We start from the raw sequence: 18,756 nt of genomic DNA, 5'->3' as shown, positions 1-18,756 counted from the left end.
ATATATATAACTTGTTTATATATGCAACCTATATTATGTGTGACATGCAGCCAGCAGCTCTCACTCCAAGGGTTTAGAGTAACTTGTATAAAAGCATTTTCAGCCATATTTCTTTCAACTTTTAAAGTTTGGGGTACTTAAAAACTGAGCACACTAAATGTGTCTCAAATGTGTCGTAATTCTATTTAAATGTGAGCTTTTCTAATATAATTATTTATGAGCTCAGTGAAACCAAAATTATATTTTTACCTATGCAAAGACAGCAAAACATTTTATTTAGTTAGATTTTGGTTATATGTTATCCTGCTATATAAAACTACATATTCTATGGTAACTGAGAACATTGTGACTGATGGTCCTTTTATAAATTCAGATAGTCCTGTTGAGTAGTCACAGGTAGTTGAAACTACAATCTAATGGTAGTAATGATTTTATTCCACTATTTATGGAAATACAAATAATCAATTCTATATAAAAAATGACCCAGAGATCACAACATAATCTTTTTAAAAAATAATCTTAAATTGGAGCAGTGCTTAGAATTAAGATGTGCTGTTTTAAGAATACCCTTGATTGATCTTCAACATTTTACATTATATTGAGCAGGCCCTATCCATATTTTCCAATAAAGATAATGAAGTTAAGAGATGTTAAAAGTGTGTGTTAAGTGGTCTGTCCAAGGTCATATGGGTAGTATAGCAGAGCAGAATGAGAAGGCAACCAAGCCTTCTTGCTTCTATACTTTCTGCTTCCTGTTTTGTGAAACAAAGGGCATTGAGTCTGTTCCACCCCTCTCTCATTAAACACTTTAGTACATTTCTTTAAAAACAAGTAATTAGCATCAATTTGGAACCTGTAATATATTTAGTTCTCAAAACTGAAGTCATTTTCAACAGTAACAAACTCTAATAGTTCTGTAGTTATGTGCTAAAATCTGAAAAATGTCAATAATTTGCATAAAGAACATGCAAAAAATGAAATAAAGCAATTACAGGAAATATAAAGTATTTCTAAATATAATTGATCTACTGGGTTATCGGAAAAGTCATGATGTATTTTTTCTATGTGTTTCTTTGCAAAAATGCGTCATGACTTTTCCGACAACCCAATATATATTGCTTGCTTTTTGCAATGTATAAATTTCCTTGACCGAAAATAATTTGTCATAATGTATTTGTTCTTAAGCTACAAAAAATGTTAATATAAATAACATTTTTTTAAATTAAAGTTTATTGGGGTGACAATTGTTAGCAAAGTTATAGATTTTAGGTATACAATTCTGTAATACATCATCTATATATGACAGTGTGTGCTCACCACCCTGAGTCAGTTCTCCTTCCAATACCATATATTTGATCCCCGTTACCCTGATCTACCACCCCTCTCCCCATTTATCCTCTGGTAATCACTAAACTATTGTCTGTGTCTATGAGTTTTTGTTTCTTCATTTGTTTGTCGTGTACTTTTGTTGTTTTCAGTTTTATATACTACATATCAGTGAAATCATATGGTTCTCTACTTTTTCTATCTGACTTATTTTGCTTAGTATTATAATCTCAAGATCCATCCATGTTGATGCAAATGGCACTATTTCATCTTTTCTTATGGCAGAAAAGTATTCCATTGTGTATATATATCACAACTTCTTTATCCACTCATCTATCCAAGGACACTTTGGTTGTTTCCTGTCTTGGCCACCATAAATAAAGCTGTAATGAACACTGGAGCACATATATCTTTACAGATGAATGTTTTTAGATTTTTCGGGTAGATACCCAAGAGAGGGATTGATGAGTCTTATGGTAATTCTATTTTTAATTTTTTGAGGAATCGCCACATTGCCTCCCATAGTGGCTGCACCAATTTGCATTCCCACCAACAGTGTATGAGGGTTCCTTTTTCTCCACAGCCTCTCTAACACTTGCTATTATGTGTCTTGTTGATGATGGCCATTCTAACTGGTGTGAGGTGATATCTCATTGTGCTTTTTATTTGCATTTCTCTAATGATTAGTGATGTTGAGCATTTTTTCATATGTCTATTGGCCATCGGTATTTCCTCTGGAGAAATGTCTATTCAGGTCCTCTGCCCTTTTCTTTTTTTTTTCTTTTTTTATTGTTAGTTTCAGGTGTACAGAACAATGCAATAGTTATCCTTTTCACCCTTCTCACAGAATCAATCCCCCTCCCCCATCTACTGCCCTCCCACCCCTGATATCATACTTATCTATTACAATTCCATTGACTCCATTCCCACACTCTACTCCACGTCCCATGACTATATGTATATATAATAATAGTTGACATACAATGTTATTCAACATCAGCTTCAGAAATACAGTGTGGGGGTCAGGCCTCTACACTGACTATGAAGTGGTCTCCCTAACAAGACATGAGTCCTTCTGGCCCCCTAAAAAATATTTACAACATTGATTATATTCCCCAGACTGTCTTTTCTATCACTGAGGCCATATTGTAGTTACCAATTTGTATTGTCTCATCCCTTCCCCTTCTTCTTAATCTCCACCCCTCCCAACTAGCAACCCTCAGGTTTTCCTCTGTGTCTCTGAGACTACTTCTGTTTACATTTCTCATTTATTCAGTTTTTTAGAATCCACATATAAGTGAGATCATGTGGTATTTGTCTTTCTCTGACTGACATTTCATTTAGCATAATGTTCTCTAGTTCCATGCATATTGCCCATTTTTAAATTAGATTGTTTGTTTTTTTGTTGTTGAGTTGTATGAGTTCCTTATGTATTTTGGACATTAGCTTCTTATCGGAGGTGTTGTTTACAAAAATCTTCTTCTGAGTTGCCTCTTTATTTTGTGGATGGTTTCTTTTGCTGTGCATAAGCTTTTTAGTTTGATATAGTCCCATTCATTTATTTTAGCTTTTGCTTCCCTTGCCTTTGATGTCAAATTCATAAAATCCTGTTTGAACCCGAGGTCCATAAGTTTAGTACCTATGTTTTTTTCTATGCAATTTATTGTTTCAGGTCTTATGTTTAAGTCTTTGATCCATTTTGAGTTAATTTTGGTACATGGTGACAGATAGCAGTCTAGTTTCATTCTTTTGTATGTGGCTTTCCAATTCTCCCATCACCGTTTATTCAAGAGGCTTTCTTTTTTCTGTTGTATGTTTTTGGCTTCATTGTCAAAAATGATCTGTCCATATTTATGTGGGTTTATTTCTGGGTTCTCAATTCTATTCCATTTGTCTGTGTGTCTGTTTTTCTGCCAATACCACACTGTTTTGATTATTGTTGTCCTGTAGTACAAGTTGAAGTCAGGTAGTGTGATACCTCCAGCATTGTTCTTTTTTCTTAGAATTGCTTTGGCTATTCAAGGTCTTTTGTGGTTCCATACAAATCTGATGATTTTTTGTTCTATTTCTTTTAAAAATGCCTTTGGAATTTTGATGGAGATTGCATTAAATCTGTATATTGCTTTGGGTAATATGGTCGTTTACCTATGTTGATTCTTCCAATCCATTTCTTTGTGTCTTCTTCAATTTCTTTTAAAAATGTCTCATAGTTTTCAGTGTGTAGGTTTTTCACATCCTTGGTTAAGTTTATTCCTAATTATTTAATTAACATTTTTATGAAAAATAAATATAATTTCCAAACAGAAAATAAATAGAAAAGAATGGCACTACTTTATATTTTTGTGAAATCTCTTCAGTATCTGGCTTAATAGATTGTTATCTTGAGAGAACTTTTTGTTTCTTTTTTTTTTTCCCAAGCCTTCACTGAGGTTTATTTATTTTATTTGTTTCTTCAAGAACAGCTCTGACTTTATTGATCTTCCATTATATTATTTTATAGTATTTTTTTCTAAACTTAAAATCTCATCATGCTTAGCAGAACAATTTTGAAAGCTGTCTTTTTTTTTTCATTATAAGGAGGTAAAAAAAAATTTAAGATGCCTTCAAAATACTATTTTGACTTTACATCATAGTTTTCTTATGTTGTTTTCCATTCAGTTCTAATATTTGCAAACATACACTATTATTTGTTCTTTAAAATGTAGGTTATTTAAAACTGTTTTAAAATTAGCACATATAGGTTTTAAAAATATATAATTTTGTTGATCACTTATGCCAATTGAATTATGATGAGATAATATAATCTCTATAGCAATCATGTTAAATTTGTTAAGACTTGCTTTATAGCTTATTGTCTGTTTTCATAAATGTTCCATATACATGTCAGACAATTAAGTTCGCAAACTGATCCTAGAAAAAGTGCTACATACCTCGTTTCTGAATATCACTACAGTCACCTTCAAAGTACTCCCCTTGGGAAGCTATGCACTGGTGCCAGGGCCTAGTCCACCCTTCAAAGCTATTTTGGAACTCTTTTTCTGGGGTGGCCAACAGAGCTGTCATCGTACTACCCTTGATGTCCTGAATGTCATCAAAATATCTTCCTTTCAATATTTCCTCCATCTTCAGGAAAAGAAAGAGGTCTTTGGGGGTCCAGATCAGGTGAGTAGAAAGGGTGTCCAAATACAGTTCTTTGTTTACTGGCTACAAACTCCCTCACAGACAGTGCCTTGTGAGCTGGTGCATTGTCGTGATGCAAGAGCCATGAATTTTTGGCGAAAAGTTCAGGTTGTCTAACGTTTTCATGCAGCCTTTCAGGTCTTTCAAATAGTAATCTTGGCTAACTGTTTGTCCAGTTGGTACAAGTTTGTAATGAATAATCCCCCTGATATAAAAAATGTTGGCAACATTGTTGCAACAAGTTCATGAATTTAATTGTCAGACCTCAATGCTTGAGAATAATGTGTAGTCCCAGTTATTTGGTAAAGGATTTTATAAATGGCCATTAAAATATGTGGTTTCAATTCCTTAAATATTCCATATCTTTATTTATACTTTGAATTAGAAAAATAAATTGAGAGAGGTGTGTAAATCTTTCATGTTGACTATAGATTGGTCACTTTTGTTTTTATGGTTCTAACATTGTTACTTTTTATCAGTTAAGATGCATTTAGTATTTTTATATAATTTAGTTTTTAACCCTTTCTAGGAATGAAGCATTTTGTCTTTATATGGAAACTCTTTTTATCCCTAATCACACATTTTTGCCCTAAGGTCTTTTTTTGTCTACTTCATCTTCATTTTTATTTCCTTTAGCTAGCTAGCTATTTTTCACCTTTTATACTTTCAATCTTTGTATGTTTTTAGGAGTTTAGTGTGCCTTATGTAAGCAACATATTGCTGAATTGTTTTAGCCAAACTAAAAAATCTTTGTCATTTAAATTACAGTTTAGTCCATTTGTATTTATTAGTATTATTATGTTTGGATTTTTTTCTACTGTCTTTTACCTTTTGTTTGTTTCCTGCGTGTACCACTTACAGTGCTTTCCCCCTCTCCTTTCCTACTTTATTTTGGATATATGTTTATAATTTGGATAGATGTTGCAATTGTTTGCTTTTTTTTAACCCATTTATTTTTACTTATACATGTCTAAAAAGTATATACTTTATTCCTGTTCTTATAATGGTTATCCTTGACGTTTTACTATCCAGGCTTAACAAAGTCTAAAATGTATCAATGTATTACCTTCCATTCTGAAGATAAGAACATTATTGTCAATATTATTGTTGTTGTTTTTTGTTTTTATTTTTTCAAACTCTATTTATATACACAAATACTTGAATATATTGACATGTTTACCAAATTCTTTGCTCACCATTCCTTCATTTCAGATCTCCCTTCTAGGATTTTTTGTTTTTCTCCTCTGAGTATACACACTTGGAAGTTCCCATAGGGGAGAATTGCTTTATTTAGCGGAAGCTATTTTTATTTGCCTGTGTTTTGAAAGAGATTTTTGATAGTTTTAGAGTAACATGATTTTCTCTTAGCTCTTTGAAGAAAATCTAAATCTGCCACTTGCTAGCTCTCTGATGTTGTTCAAGTGTTTTGAATATAATAATGGTGCCCATCCTATAGGATGGTTGTGAACATTAAAAATATAAGAAATGTACTTAGTTGGGTTCTATCACATATTAAGCACTATGTAAATAAATAACCTTTCCTTCTATTTTTTTCTCTCTTCTCCTTATTCTTCTAATTATAATTATTGTTGCCTATGGTGGTCTGAAGTTGACTAAAATTTATCTAAGTGAACATTTCTTTTTTTTTTACACTGTTTATCCTCCTTCGTATACAATTTTCTTCCTGAATCTATGGCTCTAAGTCTTAAATTTTCTAGGGTCTGTAAATTCTCAACCTTTAATTCTTTGAGTATTACATCTATCCCTTTATACTATTCTCTTCTGAGGTTTTGATAAGGAAAAGAAATTAATATTTTTTAAAATTTAATTCTGTTGTCCCTTTTTCTTAACTTATATACTGTTATGGACTGAATATCTGTGTCCCCCCCGGCTGACAAATTTGTATTTTGAAGCCATAACCCCTAATATGATGCTATAAGGTAGTAGGAGCTCTGGGAGATAATTAGGTTTAGATAAGGACCTGAGAGTAGAACCCAATGATGAGATTCATATCTTCATAAAAAGAAGAATAGACACCAGAACTTCCTCTCTCTCTGGTATGTGAGGACACAGAAAGAAGACTGCCATCTGCAAGCCAGGAAGATAGCCCTCACCATGAATCAAACTGACCGACACCTTCACCTTGGACGTTCCAGCCTGTAGAACTATGAAAAATACATTTCTGTTGTTTAAGACACCAGTCCATGGTATTTTGTTATAGCAGCCCAAGTGGACTAAGACACTTCATTTCCTGTCTATTTATACTCTAGTAGAGTAATTTTTTTTCCGCATTTATCTTCTAATTTATTTACTCTGTCTTTTACTATGTCTAATCTGCTATTTTACCCATTCACTGGTTTGTTTGTTTGTTTGTTTGTTTTGTTTTGTTTTGGTTTTTTTAGCTGAGCCATCCTGCGACCTGTTGGCAGCTCAGCCGCTGCTCAGCTCGGGCTGGGACTCGAACTGCTGTTGCTCAGAGCTCGCACTCTTGAGTGAGCTCTTTGTTAATTTCAATATTTTTTAAAATTTCTAAATGTGCTATTTTGTTTCAGATCTGATTCATCTTATAATATTGTGTAGCTTGATAATTTTTATTTCATTATTTCTTTATACATTTCATTCATAGTTATATTCTGTACCTTATAATTACAACAAGTAGGGTCCTTCATGGCGTAAATCTTTGTTAATTTTATCACTTTACCCTCAGTCATGGCTTTTTATTTCTCATTGTTTGGTACTTTTTTTTTTTGTTTTTGGTAAGCTCATGTTTGCTTGACTTTTATCTCTGGAATGCTGAGAGCCTGCATTAGAATGATGTAGTCTATATGCTAAGAGTATGGACCTGTTTTTGCTCTCTTTGAGGATTTGGCTTCTCCTATTTGTGTGGAGCTGAGGGAAACCATGACTTTTTCTTGACTTGGAGCATCTTTTGAATCTTAGTTCATCATTTTTTCTTATGCTCACCCCTCAAAGACGTCATTATTTTCCTGTGAACCAAAAGCATACAGGTTTGCATGTTTCGAATCATGCCATTTATAAATGAAAACATTTCAAAGAAATTTCGAAATTCTTATTCTGTATATTTTGGATTTGGTTGAGTTCATACACATGAGCAATAATCTCAATATATTAAAACCTGTGAGAATATTATTTATATCTATTGTTGACTGAATATCAGTTTGTGACACTTTGAAAGGTTATTACAACTGCTGTATTCCAGTTGTAGTTACAGAAAAACCTTGAATTGCAAGTAACTTGGTTTGCGAGTGTTCTGCAAGATGAGCAAACATTTCTAATACATTTTAACTTGGTAAACAAGCGATGTCTTGCAATATGAGTAGTTTGTTTCTGGAACGAATTATGCTTGCAAACCAAGGTATTACTGTATTTCTATTGTGATTTTTTTTTGTCTTGTCACATAGTTTAAAGCAAGAGAGAAGTATGTGAAACTTATCTGAAAGGGTCTTTCAACCACAGGCAGAAATATACCACAGCAATTCTTATCCTAGAGCAAGACTTATGTCTATTATAGGATGCTATCCCATCAGAAAAATTTGAAAAAGAGGCACAGTTAAATTAGTTTTGATTTCTGTGTTTATTTGGATATTTATAGAAAATTTTATTTGGTCTTTAATAGTAAAAAGTAAAATTTTGAATGGGAAAATAGAAAACAGCTACAAAAGGACTCTGCTAATTTGAAAAATAAAATAGATATCCTTTTATAACTTTAATGAGAACTTCTTCACTCTATAACCCACCTTTCCTGCAGCACCTTTAAATTCTCCCTCTCCAGTGTTTGTTTCTCTTCTGCACATTAACATTTAATTCTCTCAATATAAAAATTAGCCAAAAAAAAAAAAAGAAAAAGAAAAAGCAAGCAAGCAAAAATTTGCCTTGAACCTGCCATTTCCTCTCTTAGAAATAATGGGCACCTTTTCTTCTTCACTTACAGCATAACTTCATCCATTCATTGAAATATTTATTCTGGAAACTTTTACTGAGCATGTCAGTGGGTCAGTCATGATACTTGATGCTGTAGACACAGAGAGAGGAAACACAGTTCTCCATCAAAAACACAGGGAAGGAGGACACATCAGCAGCTTATTATATCAGTGACAGGAATGTTACTAAGAGAATACACAGAAGGACCATGGGATGCAGGAGGATGTGGAGAAGGTGATGGAGCTGAAGTTTTCTTGCAGTTGATATTTTACCAAAACAAACCCAAATGTTTCTCTTTGTGTCATTATGCCCATTCATTTCTTAAAGTAGCTTGTGTGTCTACCACTTGAGAGCCACAGCATCTAATAATGACCTAAATGGAAAAATACAATGCTTCTTTCTCAACCGCCAAACACGTCAGAATTTTTTATCTCTCAAGATTTAGTTCAAAAGCCCCCTCATTCTGATTTATTTTTTCCATCATGATCTAAACAGTATTCCTGGAGCAGTTTATTAATACAAATATAAGTGATGCTGACCTACTGTTTCGTATTGTATTATGTTTTTGAAGTTACCTTAGCCTACATCTACTCATAAATTGTCATCATTCAAAGCTACATCATCCACAGAGCCTAACACATGGCCCTGAACCCCCCCAACACATGATATATATACCCAACACAATATATATATATATATATATATATATATATATATATACTGATTTAATGAATTTATCTAGAAGAATATAGAATAATTAATCTAGAAAGTGTGCAACTCTCATCAACTTGAATTACTACACAAGTAAGTATATAATTGTGTAGGCTTAAAAGAATAAGATTTAGTCATGTGGATATGCCATTAAAAGTAAAAATAACTCAGAAGCACATACACATGCAAATTACAGAATACAACCATTCAAAAAATAAATTGTAAAGTGTTTTTTTAACGAATACACTTTTTATGTTTTTGCAAATAGTGGCAACAAGTTGGCTACTTCCAGTGGTGACACTACAGTGAAATTATGGGACCTGTCTGAAGGCAATTGCATTTTGACCTTCGAAGGACACAGCCACGCAGTATGGTCATGCACATGGCACTCCTGTGGTGACTTTGTAGCATCTTCCTCACTGGATACCACGAGTAAAATCTGGGATGTTAATAGGTAAGAAGTACTTTAAACATTATTAACCCCCTATGTTGAAAAATATGCATCAGTAATGTTGTTGTTGTTTGTTTGTTTGTTTTTCCCTCAGTGCTACCACTGGAAAACATTTTTCTTTAAAATTCTTAGTTGATAAAATTATAGAGAGCTACTTAAATAATCTCTGTGAAATCCACTTCTAACTTCCTTAATCTTTGTTGATATTATGAATCCTTTCTAAATGTAGGTATCAAGATCAAGCAATGTAATATTAGAATTGCTGCATTGGGAAGCTGTTTGTTTTAAGCAGGATAAAAACAAATACTTATTTTAGAGTTCGGTTTTTAGTTCTCCCTTTCACAGGATTATTATCTGTCTGTATTATCAAGCTAACAGTTTAATAGACATAAGTATGACAGAAGTAATTACTTACTTTATGCTTAATTTTAATATAATATTTTCCCAAATTAAATGCTTTTTGGAAATTCACCAATTATAAGAACTAATGCAATTTATTGTATACAAAGTCTGATATAATATCATATAAATTTTTATCTTAATTCAAGACAGAAAAATATGCTTACAGTGTCAAAATACCTGTCAGTCATGTGTATTTGGATGATTATTACATCCTGTTTTGTATCCAAATAGGATATAAAGAACTACATAAAATATAATGGTTGCTTCAGCTAGCTAAGGTATTATAAATTATCAGTCAGACTTCTGATCATCTTGATTACTGAACAATGCCGAGATTCTAAATATAAGTGATAACAGTTCCTAAAATTGTAGGTGAACAGTTGTTGTTAAGCCATTGTAATTTATTTTGTAAGAGAAAAATTGACTCACTTTAAATGTGGACACTGTTGTTTTGAGGTCATGTATAAAACCAGGTACCTTGAACAAACTTTCTCCTTTCTTCTGTGAATCATGGGTAACATATTTAGAAGAGGGGCAAGCAAGGTGCTTGCAAAAAGTCCACAGGTTTTCTGGGAGGATTCATTGAAAGAGCATGTGCTCTGTCCTCTGCATCAGTTGATTGTCTCCTAATGTCATGTACCAGTTATTATGCTATTTTTTTCTCAGTACCAAACTCCACATTTTTGCTTCGCCAGGTGACTCTCTGTTCAGCTTTAGCAACAGGGAGTGATTGTAGGGCACACTAGTGCTGGAGGAGGAAGAGAAGGCTTGATCCATCCTGTCTTCTCCCTGTGGGCTTCTTTTAGGCTTACAGTCCCAGGGAGCACCACTTTAGCAATACTGCACCGTAGCGACAGCAGTTTGTTGTCATCACAGCAGTTGAAGCCAGTGATCAGTTTTCCCAACACTTTCAGAAATGGGTACATTATGCCATCATCAAAGACATTACCTCTAGCAAATAGGTGCCCTCTTTTCAGAGGTCTGCGTTTGTAGCTACTACACACAGCAGCTCCTCTAAGTTGCAGAACACCAATAGCAGCAGGAAGTAAGTGCCCCCCTGCAGCGGGCGGAGTTTCAGCTCGGCAGGCACTCCTCTCCCAGGTTCTCAGTTTCCATAATTCCACTCTAGTCCCTTTGTTCACTCAGTCCTACAGGTGGTAGCTCCTTCCTGCAGTGGCTTTTTCCATGATGCCGTAATGTTTTATTTTTCTCTTTTTAGTCACCTAGTTATAAACTTACACATAGTTAACAATCCCGTATATTAAATTCTTTACTGTTAAAATGATATGCTCAAATCATTTTATCCTGACTAGACCTTGACAGATAAAGGGCATTAATGGATAAATAGCACAATCCACCTGAGTTATACAAATACAGCTAAATAATGTTGGAATATTCTGTATGAGAAAACACAGCTCTGAATAATTCATTTTAGACCTATTTCTATCTAAAATAGTGACACTTTAAGGTAGGTTTTAATTAATTCTCAACTGGGTACCTATTGGTTACCTGGAATAATGAATCTTATGTAATTCTTAATTTTATGTTTCTAATTATGTGACCAAGTTTCATGAACATTTATTATAACAGACTGTTGGAATTTTTAAAAAATACTTCATTGAGGTATGATTGACATACACAAAGCTGTAAATATTTAATGTATGCAACTTGATGAGTTTGCAGTTAAGTATACATTCATGAAATCATTACCAATCTATGCTGTAAATATAATCATCACCTCCGAATGTTTCCTCCCACCCTCTTTATTTATTTATTGTTTTTTATGATAATAACACTCAATATAAGATCTAGCCTAGCAATTTTTTAAGTATACAATATGGGGTTATTAAATATAGGTGCCATATTTATGGTATAGCTCTAGGATTTATTCATCTTATATAACTGAAATTTTAACACTAGTATCTAATTTTAATTTTTATCACCTGTGGCTTAGATAAGGATCTTTATAAAAGATTGTGGTCCATTCTAAAATATAACATATCTTCAAATGTCTTACTTAATCACAGTGTTGAAACTGAAATATGGTTAAGAACTGATTCCCAATAGACTCAGCCTTACTTAGAATGACTTCAGACACTTGGACTTGACAGCTTTTTTCTATGATCTGATATCCAAGTAATGTCTTCCAACCAATACCCAGTAGATATTGCTCTCACAGATTAAAATTGCTCCTGATAGACCAGAATTTTGTCACATTTCAAAATTCCCATCAATGTCAAGAGCTCACCTTCGTCATCAAAGACAAAAAAAAGCATTCCAATTTTGAAGCTGAGGTAGCAGACAAACATTGACAAATACAAGATAAATCAATTGTTTACATAGTGGCTATTGACTTATCTTTCAGAGTTCTAATCAAAGCACTGACTGTAATTTACAATTACTTGTGGATCAGTGCTGTGTGTATATATATCTAAAACAAGTATCTGACTTTAAAATGTCATAAGTTATTGAAACCAGTTTACTCACTTAGAGGGAGAGGTTATTTGTCTTTGGAAGATTTTGGTAGTAGAAGCTGTTCTATGCTGTGTCGTAATATCGTTTCCTGATGCCACATAGTCATTAATAAAAAACATATTGATAGACTCTGCTGTTCACCAGGGTAGGGAGATTTTAGCACATATTATTCTCTCCTACAACCTGCCCTTCCCTCTGAGCCCCTGGCTCTAGCCTCGCATCTGTTCCCGAATCAGACATCATTAACCAAGACCATCCAATTAGCCCCTCACCAGAAAGTTGGATAACCGAGAATCATGATTAACGTAAAATAGCCAAATCAAGAACCACTTTTACTGAATGCTGATAAGAACAATATCTGTGGCACTCTTAATGCATCAACACTCTTAAGTTTTCTACAAATAACTAACAGTAATATATTGGTGATCTTCTGAATTATCATTTATATAAAGTGGAACTTTATATGTGTTTCAATTTGTAATCATTGATTTCTACCTTAATTTTCAAATACATTCTTAAAAATTAGTCTCAAAACACACACGCCCACTTGGATGCACACACAAACACATACACTTGGATGCACCATTCTAAGCAGAGAATGCTTGACACATGGCAGTTTGGTTGCATGAATAATAAAGAAAAAATCAACACCTACATAAAAGAAACTGCTCTCCCTGCTCCCATCCACATTCAAACCGTAATTTAATTGCTGTCTTATTCTATATGAATCTATAAAATGATGAAAATGGGATCAGAAAATCAGCAAATATCTCAGTTGGCTATAAAATTAATGTTTCTTTAAGGCATAAGATTATCAATAAGTATTCATGAAATAAATTGCCAGTATTGGGCTGTGTTATAGACATTAGAAAATTCTAAGACTCCATTACTGCCCTCAATAAGATAACAAATGATTTTAAAATGCAGCAATTTGGAAACAGTTAGAGAATATGCATTGCATCTGCAATTTATAACATCAGATAGGCAGAGGTTCTCAACCTGTGGGTAGCAACCCCTTTGGGGTTCGAACAACCCTTTCACAGGGGTCGCCTAAGACCATTGGAAAACAAAAAGATATTTACATTATGATTCATAACAGTAGCAAAATTACAGTTATAGAGTAGCAATGAAAATAATTTTATGGTTGGGGGTCACCACAACATGAGGAACTGTATTAAGGGGTAGCAGCATTAGGAAGGTTGAGAACTGCTGAGATAGAGTATTCTGGTTAATATCTGGCTGCTTTTCTTTCAAGGTAGCTGGATATTTGCATGGCTATACCCTACTGTCACTCCAACATTTGTATGGCAGACCACACACCTGCTTAGTTTGTAGCTTTAGAAGAAGGGATTGGAAACAGCCAAAATGTTACTGAGTGTAGCTGCCTCTACTGCTTTTAGTAAGATAATTATTCAGGCAAGAATTGAGTTGTTTGTAACCAGAATGAAAGGAAACAGAGAACTTCGTAAAATTTAACAGCTTTTGGACCTCTAACAGTGGGAGATATGCGTAAATCTGTTGTCCTCATATCCAAATGTATTGTTTCAGATGACCTCAAGATTAAGTTGATAGAGATAAATAAAGCAGGTTGAAAATTGTTTAGAAAAGTAATTTGTGATTATTGCTGCATTGCATTGACTGTAAGCAAATATATCAGAAACCTGCTAAGCTTTTGAGACATTAGTATTGACAAAGAATCCATGAGCCTGTTCTTAATAACCCACGAGGCTTCAAACTGTACAACAGTTCACAGGGCCCTCAACTTTCTAGCGTCTTACAATTGACAGTGACGGCACAGACCACAGCACCCACATCAGATGTGGCCATAAAGGATAGTGGACGAGGAAAAACCTTGGCCATGGAACAAGACCAGAGGCCACAGAGAACAATGGACAAAGGGCCTCTTCTTAGAGAGAGAGGCATGACCCGACCTGTGAACTTCCTGTGTGCCATGGCCACGTTCCTCATTATGCCTGCCCAGGATTCTTTCACTATTGGACTAGTGACTCTTGTGTTTTTCCAATTTTCTACTGTTTGTACTGCAGTCATTCTGTCCTTGCTTCACCATTGTACATTGTTTGTGGTGATGGGGAAGGCAGAAAACTTCTCCTTTATTTGATTGGTCACCAGCACACTAGAGACATCTCTGAACCGAGTAGCATATTGTGCATTACGCAGAGATCACGGACTGTGAAATACATGCAGTGAATGAATGGGACATTGCGTTATCTCCTTTTGGGGGTGGAGGAGGGGAGGGGACCGTGACCATTCTACATGTGGAAAGGAGGATGCTACAGACATTTGGTGAAAAAAGGCCAGGCTGTGGCAGTTACTATTAGCTGTTCACCAGAACCCATTCCTTCCTTCTTTTATGTTAAGTGGGCATCTGCCTGTCTATCTAAATATTATTTCTCAGCCTCCCTTTTAGTTAAGTGTGGTTATGCAACTGCATCCACACAATAGAATATTAGTTGAAGTGCTATACGCCATTTCTGTGTTTCCTGCCCTTGTGGTGGGATGTCTTATCCATGTCCAGCATAGTCTCAGAGGCCAATTATTGAAAGTGACAGAGTGATTGTCAGCCTGCTTGAAGCAAAGCCACCCCCATTCCTTACCCCCAGCTAGCCTGAAACAGTCTCTGGATTCTTCAACAATAAGGCAATAAACTCTAATTTCATCTGAGACGTTATTTTTCCCATCTGATTATTGTAGCACCTGAGCCTGCCCAGTCCGATGCAGGCACCTGGTGAATACTTTTAGGTGATATGTTTTCCCCTCATGACATATTAATAAGGCAACTAAGACAAGGCCTGCAATGTTCTCAGAATTATTTGGACAGGCTAGTAATAGACATCCTGTGCTGCTGTAGATGGCTATACAACCCCCTCTGCTTTTTTTTCCCTTGCCCATTCTCATTTCCCATCCTGGCTCCTGCTGCAATACTGTTTGAGCCTCTGACGTCCTACCTGACAGTAGTGATGCCTGTAAGTCTATTGGCTAACATGCAAGTTAATGCCTGTGAAAGTAGCTGTAAGTTATAAGAACATATGCAACTATAATTTATTAGTGTCTCCATGAGTGGGAGTCTGATTCGATGATAATTATTTCAGTTAAACAATAAAAGCTCTGAGAATCTCAATTTTATGGTAGCGCTGAATGTATTTACTCTTGAGAACCAGTTTTACTGACTGCAGTCAAGCTGATGGAATATAAATAGAACCTCCTCTCTGATCGCCATAACAGATCCATGTATTTACAGATGTATTTACAGATCCAATAAATACACATTTAGCACTCACTCTGTGATGTGCGTTATGTTAGTCACTAAGCTATAGCAGTGAACAAAATAGAAAAAAACAACTTCTGCCCTCATGTAGATAGCATTCTACTGGGAGTCGTCAAATAATCCAAATGAAAAAAAATAATAAATAATTGTGTACAGTATTTAGGGATGATAAGTTTTGTAGAGAAAACAATGTGGAAGGTGGAAAGGGATAGTGAGCATGGAAAAGGATTGCTATTTTAAACAGGATGGTGAGGGAAATTCCCAGCATCAAGCTGACATTTGGATAACCTGAAACATGTGTGGCAACAAGGCAAGAAGATATCCAGGAGAAGAGCATCCCAAGCTCTTCTAGGTAGTGAACTCCCTCTTGGTGGGTGGCAGGATTCATGTGACTAAGGGACAGCGAGGAGGCCAGTGAGACTGGAGTAGAATGAGCAGATGAGTGAATAGTGGAGGTAAGGCAGTTACATGGGTATGTACGTATAACATAGGGCCTCATAGCACATTTGAATGACTTTGACCTTATCCTCAATGAGACGGGAACCCAATGGAGGGTTTTGAACAGTAGAGTCATATACTCTCTTTTACACTTTTACAGGGATGACTCTGGTTACTGTATTGAGATTAGACGATGGAGGAGGATGGGTGGGGGTACAAAGGTAAAAGCAGTATGACCAGCCTGGGGCCTATTGTAACAACCCAGGCAAAAGACAGTGAAGGCTTGAGGAGAGATGGGAAGAGTGCAGATAATAAGATTTTGTTTTTGTGTTCTTGTGGTATTCTGGGTAGATTTGGAAGGCAAAGACCATTGGGACTGCTGAGGCATTGTAAGCTGTGAGAGAAAGAAAACAAATCACCTGTTACATTTTGAGACACCTAAAAAGCAAAAAGCTCATTGTCTTCATTATCTTAATATTGGAACACTAATGTGAACTTGATAAAAGGCTTTTCGAACCAGATCTATCAACTGGAACTCCAGAAACAGCTGTACAATGAGGAATGCCTTCTCATTGTTCATCTAACAAGCAATTTCTATTGAAGACATTTGACTGTTCCCTCCTGCCCACCAGCATCGCTTCCTTTGTAATTTAATAATTCATTTCCCCATCATAACCACTGGGCTGAGATGAAGGAAACAGAAGGCTACAGATAAAGGGAATGGTTGAATTTTAGAAAAAAGAAATGTGAAATATTAAGATTCTCTTATAGTGAGTTATCTTCTTTCAATAAATGTACCATAGATTTCTTTCAAGCAAATAATGCACCAAGGTGGACTCTAAAATGGAAGACATTTATTTTTTTATTATAAAATTAGTAATAAGATAGCACCAAATAAGGTCTAAAAATGGAGTTTATTATTTACAATCTAAAATAGCTCATTAATAATGCATTTCATATTCTTTATGATTCATTTGCAAAGTTGGATACTTTTAGAGATGAAGAAAATATTGTACAATATTAATGGTTTTAAATCATAATAATATAAGAAGTATGAAGATTTAAGGGTATAGGTTGTTGGTACATTAATGCCTGTGTGGTTAAGACCCCCAGTTGCCCTCTTATACTTGAAAAGGCACCCAAGATATATATTAATAGACTGCTAAAGCAGTGCTTGAAACATAATTACGTTACATTACAAGAAATGTTAATATACGTAAATTGACCTCTTGTGATCTATTTATCCTGTTCTAGGAATGACAAATCAATTCTTACATCTTCTTGGATTTTCATTTATATTTAACTTAGTAGTTCTTTCTTGAAAAATAGATTTTAAATTATATCTAAGTATTGTTGACAATAAATATGTAGATAAGGACAAAAAATGAAAAAAATAGCTTATACATTTTCACTGCCATGTTTCCCCCCAAACAGTGCATAATTAATAAATACTAGTCAAGAAGTATCTATTTTAGGGAGAAAATATATATTAAAGCTAAGTTTAAATTTGATTTAGCAAGTTAAACCATGAATAAAAAAATCAAGAAGCTCTCTCACAACCTGCATGGCCTTGTGCGTATGCGTGAGGAATACTGTGAGCAGCAGCATTCACTGCACTGACGTGATGTGAACATCTTTTTACACTAGTGTACATGTATATGAGTTGATCAATAAAATTGATTGATTCAATAGAAGAATTACATGTTATTAAGATTTTAAAATTCAGCCCTATACATTTACAAAACAAATGCTATTTCATATAAAGAAGATGTATAATTTGTCCCTGACTTGCATTAGATAAGGCACACTTTCTGTTTGTTAAGTCACAAAACTGCTAAACTGTATATTAGAAATAATTTGGATGAATATTGATTGACAAAACTAAAGCTATTCCAGTAAGATTGAATACAGGTATTTTATAACATATTATTTCTCTATTACCACCAATTAAAGCAAGAACTTTAACATATGAAAGATGCATCACCCCTTTTCCACCCCACTGAAAAGAATCTGGTCAATAGATGTCTTAGTCCTTTTCATTAATATATGTTAAAACGATATATAAGCATAGTACATATGAAGTAAAAAACTAAGATGTATTATGTAGTTAGTCTTGTGTGTGTGTGTTCATGTCAACATGGTGATGGAAATACGTATATCCATCTTGTGTGTGTGTGTTCATGCCGACATGGTGATGGAAATACATATATTAGTATTAATGCAGTGAGTTTAAATATTCAATTCTAAATTAATTTTAGAGTGACATAAACATTTGACTATCTCAACTATCTTAAATATTTAATAAAAATGATTTTTTTATTGGGTCGGCTGAGTGGCGCATTGGTTAGGAGTTGACTTGGGATGCCAGCTCTGAGCAGAAGGGCCCCTGTTTGGATCCCACATGAGTGACACTGCGCCCTCTACAGCTAAGATGGTGAGCAACAGCTCGACCTGGAGCTGGGCTGCCATGAATGAGTCGCCGTCAGTGTAGGCTGCAGTGGAGCTGGCCGGCAGCGGGTGTGAGCTGCCCGTGAGCCGCAGTGAG

The 18,756-nt window shown here is 34.7% G+C and overlaps 1 protein-coding gene across 1 annotated transcript in view; it reads left to right on the top strand.

Annotated features, from left to right (window-relative positions):
- LOC109375348 (sperm-associated antigen 16 protein-like) overlaps positions 1 to 18,756 on the top strand; it is a 194,170-nt gene that overhangs the window by 32,913 nt on the left and 142,501 nt on the right. The window contains 1 exon segment of the mRNA XM_019630702.1: positions 9,428 to 9,613. Coding sequence (XP_019486247.1) covers positions 9,428 to 9,613 — 186 coding nt within the window.

Source organism: Hipposideros armiger, unplaced genomic scaffold (genome assembly GCF_001890085.2).
Source record: "Hipposideros armiger isolate ML-2016 unplaced genomic scaffold, ASM189008v1 scaffold_935, whole genome shotgun sequence".
NCBI classification, from domain to species: Eukaryota; Metazoa; Chordata; class Mammalia; order Chiroptera; family Hipposideridae; genus Hipposideros; species Hipposideros armiger.
The sequence above is the reverse complement of the archived record's forward strand: the minus strand, read 5'-3'. Positions and strand labels throughout refer to the sequence as shown.